The sequence below is a fragment of the Megalobrama amblycephala genome, linkage group LG19 (assembly GCF_018812025.1).
Source record: "Megalobrama amblycephala isolate DHTTF-2021 linkage group LG19, ASM1881202v1, whole genome shotgun sequence".
Lineage (NCBI taxonomy): Eukaryota > Metazoa > Chordata > Actinopteri > Cypriniformes > Xenocyprididae > Megalobrama > Megalobrama amblycephala.
Window position 1 is genome coordinate 37,937,100 of NC_063062.1, and position 11,619 is coordinate 37,948,718.

Here is an 11,619-nt window from a genome sequence, read left to right on the forward strand (position 1 = left end):
ATCGCGGACCCCCGCCTCAAGCACCGAAGGTAATAAAAATAAAAATATCCTTAATAATAAAAATAGCCTAACTGTAAGGACTCAGGTTTGATCTCTCATTCTCTTATAGGCTAATAAAGTTTGACTGAGAATCTAGAATCCTTCTTTCCTGACAATAATGGATAGCCTATATAGGCTACAATACATTTATTTGTAAATTCATGGTTGTAAGACTTTAGTCATCCCAGTAATAATAATAATAATAATAATAATAATAAACTTTATTTTCTATAGCACCTTTGAAAGTAGCATCTCAAAGCGCTTCACAGAAGAAAGGAAGCATACAATTATACAAACAATACTTTAAAATAAATGAGATATAAAAAAAACCACACCAAATAAGAACATACTACCAAAAAAGGTAAATAAAAAAAAAATCAATTTTAATATAATCAAGTAAAAGCTACCCAAAAGTAATAAGCTTTAAGAGAGGACACTAAGGGATTCTGCTTGCATCCGAGCAGGCAAGGAATTCCAAAGTCTTGGAGCGACTGAAGAAAATGCCTATTACCCATAGAATTTAAACGGGTATGTGGGACGATTAAAAGGGCAGATTCCGAAGAGCGGAGAGCACGCACGTGTGTGTAGGGGGCTAAAAGCTCAGTGAGATGGTGAGGAGCCAAACCATTCAAAGCTTTGTAGGTAAGCATGAGAACTTTAAAATCCACCCGAAATCTGACAGGGAGCTAATGTAAAGACTCCAAGACTGGAGTGATGTGATCCCTTGTCCTGGTTCCAGACAGGATTCGGGCGGCTGAATTTTGAACCAGCTGTAATTTATTTAGGGTAGCATTTGAGACCCCGACCAACAAAGCATTACAATAATTAATGCGAGAAAACACAAAGATATTGATAAGCTTTTCAGCCATCGGGAGTGACAGCATAGGACGCAATTTGTTCTGAACATGGGGAACAAATGTTAAATGTGCATCAAATATCACCCCTAAATTTCTTATTTTTGTTTGAAATTCCAGTGTAGAGCCACCCACACTTAAAGTTAAAATATAAGTAAGTTAAAGTAAGTATAAACACACTCATTTGACATACAATTAGAACAAATCTTGTATGAGCTGTGGAAAATATGAGCTATTTATTTAAGCTGTTACAGATCATCATTTCTTTTAACAAAAAACAACAACAAAACAAAACAAATTTTTAATGACTGTAGGGGGAGCGCGGGGCACAACCTAACGCTTTTTGACTTTATCAATTTGTGTAAATCCACTTTGGGTTCAGAGAATTTCTTTTGTTCCACATTAATTTCACACAAGTCTGGTATAATATGTGGCTTTGTTTCAGTGTATAGGCTACTTTCTTTTCTTTTTTTTACCCCGAAAGAAGAGAAGTGAAATGTGACAATATATCCCCTATAAGTGGGGCACATTGTAACATGACCATATGACAGCTTTAAAATGTTATCTGATCTAATAAAAAATATATATTTTGCCAATAAAAAACAATTATTTTTTCATATAAAATAAGCTAATAGAATTTTTCTTTTTAGAAATTCAAAATTAAATAATTTTGTAGTTTGTCGATGAACACTGCAAAACAGATATACAGCAGTGCTCAAAACAATACAGGCAAACAGATGAAGAAGCACATTCAGAAAACACAGAACCCTTCCCCCAAACACAGGAAACAATTCAGCTACCAAATGATAGCTAATGCAATGTGAATATGAATATTTAACCAAGTCAAAAACAAAAAAGGTAAGCAGGTATTCATATTAATTTCAGTATCCCTATACGCAAAACGCTATAAGGCGACGACTTTTAAAGTTAAAAAAATTATAAAAGATACATAAACGTGAAAAGCTCCTTGTGTTTTCTCGGTTTGATAGATTTGAAATCAAAACATAGGAATTTTGATTTTGTGATATCCATTCCTATACAAAAATCACTTCCTGCCCTCCAGCCGCATTTCGCGCCACAGCAACGACATGTCCAAACAACTTAAACAAATTACTTAAACTCACAAACAACTGTCACAAAACATGAAACATTTTTTTATAATACTTTTGGCAGATCTCTACCTTTTTAACTCGGTTATGTTTGTCTCTCTGTCAAACTGCCACACACACCTAGGCTTTTCCTGCAATCGGAGAGATTGTGTGCCTCTGTTTAGTAATGACGTGACTGTCAAGGAAAATAATTTGGCTTGTAATTCAATTTGTATTGTTTTGAATGGGCTATCAGTACCGTATTAAATGAAAACACACTGTTCACGAGACATAACGCAGGTGACCACTTCATATTATTCAGCAAGGTGCCTCATCTAAAAACACAGATTCCTCATTAACAAATACCAGAAATATTTCCAGAGAAACAAAATTAGATAAACCTCAAAACTACGTATAAATACATTGAATAAATACATTAAATATATAAATAGGCATGGTCTATTTCTAAGAAATATTACATGAAAAAATACACCATTTTAATTTTTAACTAGTTTTTAGTGCTATTGCTATTCCCTCGGTCATTCAGAGGCTCGTGTCATCATTAAGAGATCACAATGAGCTCAAAGATGCAAAAACTCTTTACTCTTTTTTTCACAATGTAAATCGGTTGTGTCTGAAAAGTTAAGTTCTGACATTTAAGTTAGATTCAAAGCGGTCTGAGTCTGAACGTGAGGTGATAATTGTCAATATAACGCACACAGGAACTGATGGAAACACTTACCTTTAAAGAGGACTAATATACAGAGACAAATCGATTTGCTCCCCATGGTGTTTCAAACAAGTATCTCCACTGCACTACAGTAGGAAATGAGCCACGAGAAGCTAAGCAAGTGCGAAGGGGTGAAGGAGGGAGCGGGGCGGGGAAAAAATGGGTTTTAGTGACGGCGGAGTGCACTCTGTCATTTTGAGTGCTTCTCTGCCCTCTGTCGCTCGAAAGGTGTTAACAGCAATACTTGACAATAGGCTAACTTTCACACATTAGGGATGAGTTGAGATTTTTAAATAAACTTTAGCCTAATTGTAGCAGACAAAATTCGGGAACATTATTTCAAAGTTTGGAATAAAGTGCAAAATGACCATCGAGTTACACGTCGAAGCAAAAAGTGTTAGGGGAGTAATCACCATAGACATTAAGGAGTTTAAACAGTGTATTAAAATCTTGAATATAGTGTGATTGGGACACTTTTTCCAATTCATCTCAATGACAAAGTACAGCAATCACCCTGAATTTACCCTACAAAAGGTCACACACATATATTTTTGCTGTTTAACTTGCTTAGTGACTCTCTGGTCCATGAAGTGTGCGGCCGCATTTAAAGGTGCCCTAGAATTAAAAATTGAATTTACCTTGGCATAGTACACAATAACAAGAGTTCAGTACATGGAAATAACATACATTGAGTCTCAAACTCCATTGTTTCCTCCTTCTTATATAAATCTCATTTGTTTAAAAGACGTCCGAAGAACAGGCGAATCTCAACATAACACTGACTGTTACGTAACAGTCGGGATCATTAATATGTACGCCCCCAATATTTGCATATACCAGCTCATGTTCAAGGCATTACACAAGGGCAGCCAGTATTACCGTCTGGATCTGTGCACAGCTGAATCATCAGACTAGGTAAGCAAGCAAGAACAATAGCGAAAAATGGCAGATGGAACAATAATAACTGACATGATCCATGATAACATGATATTTTTAGTGATATTTGTAAATTATCTTTCTAAATGTTTCGTTAGCATGTTGCTAATGTACTGTTAAATGTGGTTAAAGTTACCATCGTTTCTTACTGTATTCACGGAGACAAGAGCCGTCGCTATTTTCATTTTTAAACACTTGCAGTCTGTATAATTCATAAACAACTTCATTCTTTATAAATCTCTCCAACAGAGTGTAATGTTAGCTTTAGCACTATCAAACTCATTCAGAATCAAATGTAAACATCCAAATAAATACTATACTTACGCGATTGGACATGCTGCATGATGAACACTTTGTAAAGATCCATTTTGAGGGTTATATTAGCTGTGTGAACTTTGTTTATGCTGTTTAAGGCAAGCGCAAGCTCTTGGGGCAGGGAGCACGAGATTTAAAGGGGCCGGAGCGTAAATCAGCTCATATTTAATGATGCCCCAAAATAGGCAGTTAAAAAAATTAATTAAAAAAAATCTATGGGGTATTTTGAGCTGAAACTTCACAGACACATTTAGGGGACACCTTAGACTTATATTACATCTTGTAAAAAGACATTTAATGTTTTGGATCAGAATCAGAATACTATCATGTTTGTATATGAGACAAAACGTTACAAAGAAAGAATATAATATTGTTATACAATGATGTGGGAAGGAGGGGGAGGAAGGGAGATAGTTTTGGACCTGCGTTTTAACCACCTTCATGTAAAACTTTAGGCTATTTATTTTTCGGTTAGACCTACCATAAAATATCACGTTTTGTTGCATGTGAAGGGCCGTTTCTGATATTTTGGCGCCATGGAAGAGATCACATCACATCTTAAACACTCAAAATCTACATAGCAATGTCTAATGTTTCTAAACACTAATTTGACACTTTTTACAGATTATATAAATAAGCTGTATTTTAATAGGCATTGATATATATTCACCATCTTATGTAGACTACATGTATGATTTATTTTTTCTATTCACATTGCAGTTGCATGACCATATAATGTCATGTAATGTCAATAAGGTGTCAAATTAGCAATGAAAGTTTCAAAGGTTTCCAGTGCACAGTATCACACACATTTATTGTAAACTAATTTCCCAGTTTACTTTCTATAGTTCTCTTTCCCCTACTGCCTGATGCTCCTCCACCAGCGAGGAATTACCAGCATCCTTCACCGATGTGTATATATTAATAATATATTAAAATAAGAAATATATATTGTTTTGATTGGTCTGAGTTTTTTAAGGGGGACAGGGCAGAGTCTTACAACAAAGAATATACACTAATAAGAAGCGACACTCAATAGAACATTCCATTGGAACACCGGCGCCCAGCAGCAGCCCTGCGTTTCCGCCATTTTGGGGTGAGTTTCTATGGCAATACCTGCTTCTTTGTTTTAAAAAAAAAAAAAAAAAACACATTAAAGCTGAAATCCAACCTGAACGATGACAACACAGAATAAAATACTATCACTAGTGATCATCAAATCCTTTTAACAGTTTATTTTACAGATATTGTGTTTGTCTTCCACTTTTTTCACAAAACCTTTGCTCTCTAGTAACTAGTTTGGGTTAAAATTCTTTAAAGATCTATTAGCATTAGGCTTATAAACACTGAATTAATACCAACATATGAAATTAAATTAAGGACATGCATCAGAAAAATTGGAAATGTTGGACAATAAATATATGAATATAAGAGTTTGATTTTGCAGTGTTGTCTAATGTCCATTAAAGCAAAAGTGTCTAAAAGTGTGAATTATGCGATAATGGACACAGCATGTATTATAAGATCATTATGTGTGATCCATTAAAACGATATATATATATATTTCAATTCAGAATTATTACTCCATTAGGTAAGTATCAGAGTTTCACCTCTTGGGTTCTATATATACTCTTTGCTTACATGAAGCTTTTCAGAGAAGTTGTGAGGTAAGTGAGCCTGACATAGTAAATTTCCTTCATCACTAATAAGGGTAGGCAACTAAAGCAATTATAAAAGCTTACCAACAAAGGAAATGTTTATGAACAATGTTTTGACATGCTCTTTCAAATAAAAAAAAGAATTTTTGTGAAAAGGTTATTTTAGGTAGAAATGGTTAAGCTAAAATGGGCCACAATTTTCAGCTAAAATGGGCTGCATAGACAAATACACAAAATAGGTTTAAAGGCTTAGATATGTATCCATACAAAATCTTAACAGTCCTTTAAAAATTCAAAATTGCAAGTGTTTTTGTTTTTTGTCAAAGATGTTCTAATCTTTAACAAAATGTTTGACAAATATTTCACAAGCATACACACATACATGCATGATGCACACAAAAGATACCAATACACAGAAACACACACCTATACAACATGATCAGTTCATTTTTAATTACATTTCGTAATGAAATATTTGTTCAACTTTCTGTTTAATGAAATACATTTATGGTGTTGCTGTTGCTATAGCACACTAAAGACAATAGTGTCAAATTACTTTTAAAAATAAAATGATTTCAGCCACAATTACCTGTGCTGTGCTCTTTTTATATTGACCCCTTATTTTAACTTATTTTAATAAATTTTTCACATTTTATATATATATATATATATATATATATATATAGAGAGAGAGAGAGAGAGAGAGAGAGAGAGAGAGAACCATATGAATTTATAAATATCATTAGATCTCATGCGTAGCTTATTTGATGGAATTATAATGACCAAAACATAGCATAGCCCATTTTAGCTGACGTCACCTGTCATGTTTTATTAAAACATTTAAAACTTGTTTAGCAAGTTTTTATTTTTTTATTTTATTTTAGGTATTAACGAAAACAAACATATATCAAATATCATTGACTTTTCATTATAAATTTAGTTTTATTTATATCTATTTATTGGATTTAATTACATTCTCAGTATGTTTTAAACATTTTTAGAGTTAAATTCAATTTAGCTTTCTGCTAAGATGAGACTGATATTTGATTAGAATAATGGTATAATTATTAAAATATTTCATATGAGATAAATGTTGGTATATTAGGCCTACTGACCTTTATTTCCACAAGTGAATGGAGCAGGTCCTGAATTGAACTGTTGTTACATGCTATTTACTGAAGAGTAAATTATCCTAAATTATCCATACATCTTCTGTCGGAAACTCAATGATAGCACATTTTTCTTTAATGCTTCAGAATTAATCTCACATGTCTACTGCTAAAATTATGAATTGATGACTAATTGTTATGTTATATCTGTTGCTGTTGTTTTCTTTTCTTTTCTTTTCTTTTCTTTTCTTTTCTTTTCTTTTCTTTTCTTTTCTTTTCTTTTCTTTTCTTTATTACTTTTGCACTTTAATGTCCAGCTATAGGCTAATATTTCAGTGTGAATACAGTTGCTATAATGTGTTATTTGTAAATATTTTGAGATCATACACTCCAGATAAATTTATTTTCAGGTAAAGTGGGCAATCCTTGATTTATCAAAAATGATCCTGTATCTTAATTAAAAACACATAATTTATTAACACATATTATCAAACAAACATATTCAATAAAATATTTAACAAACCCAAAAGAATAACCTATAGGTTGTGAGTAAAATTCATCAGTTCACTTAAAGGGATAGTTACCCAAAAATGAAAATTATTCCATGATTTACTCACCCTAAAGGAGTATCTTCTTTTAGACAAACACAATCATTTTTTAAAAACATCTGGCTCTTCCAAGCTTTATAAGAACAGTAAATAGAGGATGAGATTTTGAAGCCCAAAAAATTGCAACCATTCCTCATAAAATATATCCGGGGGGTATACAGATACAGGTATAAAGATATACCTGAAATCACCCTAATATTTGTTTAATTTTTGCACTGTTGATTATTGTCTCATCCATAAGTTAAGGATACAAACATTCCATTGCTTCATCAGAGTTACAAATAACAAAATGAATGTATATTCCAGTTGTAACCACTAGATGTCACTGCCAGACCAGAATATACAGACCGGACCGCCTCCTTAACGTCAACATGAAATCAAACTTGGCCCCTATCTAGCCTACTTGTCATGATTCACACAGGCTATTGAACAGTGACTAGTTGTTTGATCATCTTTCTATGTAGGCTATTTGTGTTTATATACAGTTGCTTACAAATAAATACCACATCGTTCACTTTACTGAACAAATGGAACTTAAAATATATGACCATCATCATGATATCGTGATCAAGCATAATTTGCAAGCAATAATTTATAGCACCTTTTAAAGCATTGGTCTTTATGGAACCTTATAAAAAGGGTTCTATTTAGCACCAAAAAGAGTGAATGATGTAGCCTGATGATGTCGTGAGTGAGCAACTGATGATGATTAGTGTCACAACAGTGTTGTGGGGACTTAAGCCTAATACAGGACGTTTTTTATGGTAGACATTAGTTGAAGTTAATGGCTTAGCTTCACAACCAGTGTTTTGAAAACCGGTTCCACATGCTCACACAGAACACCTTTTTGTTGCAAAGACAGGATGTGGATGTTGGGGTGTCTGCTCTTTTGCAGTATGACTCTAAAACGTTTCCCGCCTAAATGTTTCTCTGTTTAAATACACAATAGATGAGGTGATTTCTTAAGAAATAACTGTGATTTTAACAGTAAAAGACTGTAAAAATGCTACAGTGAAAAACAGTTAATTGGTTTACAGAAAGTTTCCATAATACGGTAAATAACTGTAATAGATCTAACTGTATATTTAATCTAATTTTACCATAAAATACCAATAAATTTACAGTTTTTGGAGGTGAAAAATAATTGTATAGCTAATTTACAGTGAAAAACTGTAAATTGACATTCCCACAATTCCCTGTGTGACACTTAACATTTGATGTACTTTTGTTCCCACATAGCAACATTGTGGTCCATTTTAGGTTTATTTCTTTGCTCTTGGCTGACATGTGGCATTGCTGTGTCCTGCTTGTGGCCCATTGCTGGCAAACAGAAACAACCCACACAAGAACCGTAATTCATTGCAGCATGTGACTCAGATCATCATGCCACATGTGCAGGATGTGGGCCAGATCTGGGCCGACACAATGTTGCTATATGGGTTGAAATAACTCAGTTTCTTCTTATAGTTTTTCTTATTTTTTTCTAACCAGTTATGTACATTAGGGTTTTATGTTCCATCTAATGTTGTTAAATTAATGTTTATTGCATTTTTTTAAATTTCATGTGTGTTACCATGATGGTGTTTAGTGTTTGTGTGAATGACACACCTTCTATATATTAGTATAGTTCTTCTCAACTTGTGGAAAAACTGTTAGAGTTGAACTTTGAATCATCATGTGTTTCTCATCACCGCTGTGTTCGGTGGTTGTCAGTGTATCACAAAAGTACAAAACAGATATTAATTAACAATTAAATTAACAATGTATCAGTATTATGAAGTACATATTTTTTTTACCTTAAATTTAACACTTTTTTTAAAAAAAAATTTTTACGTTTCTACCGTATTTTTTTACGGTAACGTTCTGGCAACCACAGCTGCCTTTTTTTTTTTTTTTTTTTTTTTACCTACATTTTAAAAAAGTGCTAGACTGTGTTATCAAGTTACAAGAAGTTCAGCTTAATATTTTCCATGTTACAGCATCTCACAATTTTAAATGCAAGAAAATATTTTGTGCTAATTGTTCAACCAGAAATAAATTCTGTCATCAATTAGGTCTGTTCCAAGCCCATATAAGACATTCGTTCATATTCATCATATTAAGTGATGAAGATATTTGTAATATTATCTCTCATTTTTGTCCATCCATTGAAAGACTAGACAAACAACAAGCCTCAAGAAAGACACCATAAATGTAACCCACATTAATCAAGCAGTTTAAGAGACAACAAGATTTTTATGATAAACCGATTTTTTATGCTATTGATATGTTGCATATTTGGGTTTTTTTTCTTTTAGAGTGAAAAATGAATTTTTTTTTGTTCATCATTCATTGGTTTAATCCACAAGTTGTATGGATTTCGTTTATGCTACTTTTATGTTCTTTTTGGAGACTGAAACATTTGTGCCCTATTGACTTTCATTGTGTCAAATGCAGCTTAACCAGTTTTTCAGGAGAGAAAATCATGAAACATCCACTGCAAATGAATAATTGCTTTACACAACCTCAAGCTCAGACAATTAGTGAGAAAATACTGAACAAAAACTGCAATAAAACATCAGAAAGCCAAAACAAAAGTGACAATGATAGCAGAACTATTTCACTTTTCTAACTTTTTAAAGAGACTCTAAGCAATGAATAAACCTTATTCAGTCTGAGTGAGTTTGAAGGGGAACAATAATTACTGAACATTTTGTCAGAATTCAAAGTAAAAACAATTTTTCTCTGATCATCATTAACAAGCTTGAGTTAAATGAAGCCTCACCTGTAGTCTCCAATTTATCCTGGTTCATCTCTGTTGGTCAATGCTAGTTCTCCTACACAGGGATTCTCCATAAAAAAGAGAAGATAATCCATGTCAGTTGGAGCAACGTTTTACTCTCTACCTCTAAACCTCTATAATGACTGAAGTTACGTGTGACCAATGTGCTTTACAAAAAAAGTGAAAGTGAAAGTGACATGTGTCACTACAGGCAAAGAATACTACCAGAAATTTGAATGCAAAAAATGCAAAATCTTTGGAAAATGCAAAACTCTCAAATCCTGTCAACACCTACAGATGTTTTAAACCATTTCTCTATCCCCCAGTTTTACAAACAATGCTTAAGCTAGTCCTAGACTAAAATGCACATTTGAGCTGTTTCAACTGAAAGCTACCTTCACTTCCATGCCATTGTTTTGTCTAAAGATGCACATCAGTAATGTTTTTTTTTTTCTAGTGTACATTTATAAAATCTGCTTAAATGCCTTAATTGAACTAAGACCTAATCCTGGCTTAGGCTAAACCCTATCTGTGAAACCAGGCCTATATGTACAAAGCCCACATTTTGTAAATATTTCTTCTGTGAAATGTTGTATTTATTACCTGTGTCTACTGGTTAATTACTGAGCTTTTAGATACATGAATATATTAAATTGTTCTGTACAGTATAGAAATGCTCTGTGTGTCTTTTTCTCCCTTACTAAGGAGTTGTCTATCATAATCTTGATTTCCGAGGAAAAAACTAAGCATGAAACGCCACATAGTTGATAGTTAAGGCGGTTTCAGTGTCTACTGAGTTTAATCTGAGAAACTCATGAAGGTGAAAGAATTTTAGATACAATAATTATATATTTATAATATATCCTTAATGATTTACATGTGAGCAATTATATATTGTCAATTAATATTGTGTTTAATTTAAAATAATATAAATATGAGTAACAGCTTTGTCCTGTGGGATAGACACCAGCATCCCGTGACCCTACAGGTGGTTTGAAGAATGGATGGATTTAAAGCTTGTGATAAAATACTAAAATACTAGTCAGTTGATTCACTTGCATTAAAATAGTCAGATATTTTCTCTCAGCTTCTCAAACTTTGGTGGCAGCTGTCATGTTTCTTGCTCTGTAAATATGTTAAAATATAGAAATGTATTCTGAGGAAGTCAAGCTGAAACATGTTGATCAACATTTTTTAAATTATTTAGCCCATTTCATTAAAGGTCGCGTAACCATGTGAGTATGTGGGAATATTTAAATCTAGATTTTTCATAATAATTTCTTAAAGTCAATGTAATGGAAATGTTAAATGTTTCTGCACTGTGTCTCAGGAGACAATTTTCATTCTTTGCCATAGTTTCATTTTTGAGTTAGTGAAAGAGGATGTGTATAAAAAATATTTTTGACTGACTGCTCACATGATTCACTGTGGTTAACTGTTCAGGCCACAGTATTAGGTTTGATCATGTTTATACTCTCCAGTAGCAAAAACACACACACATTTATCCTTAGAGCTGTGAAA

At 33.0% G+C, this 11,619-nt stretch overlaps 1 protein-coding gene across 2 annotated transcripts in view; it reads right to left on the reverse strand.

Moving 5' to 3' along the window:
- The window catches only part of LOC125254386, a 94,991-nt gene extending 84,639 nt beyond the window's left edge, over positions 1–10,352 (reverse strand). The window contains exon 1 of one of the 2 annotated variants that reach the window (XM_048168987.1): positions 10,102–10,352. In XM_048168987.1, coding sequence (XP_048024944.1) covers positions 10,102–10,129 — 28 coding nt within the window. In that variant the 5' untranslated portion in view covers positions 10,130–10,352. The remainder of the gene's footprint in view (positions 1–10,101) is intronic. The other variant, XM_048168986.1, reaches the window with a different exon arrangement.
- Positions 10,353–11,619: the final 1,267 nt, after the last annotated feature.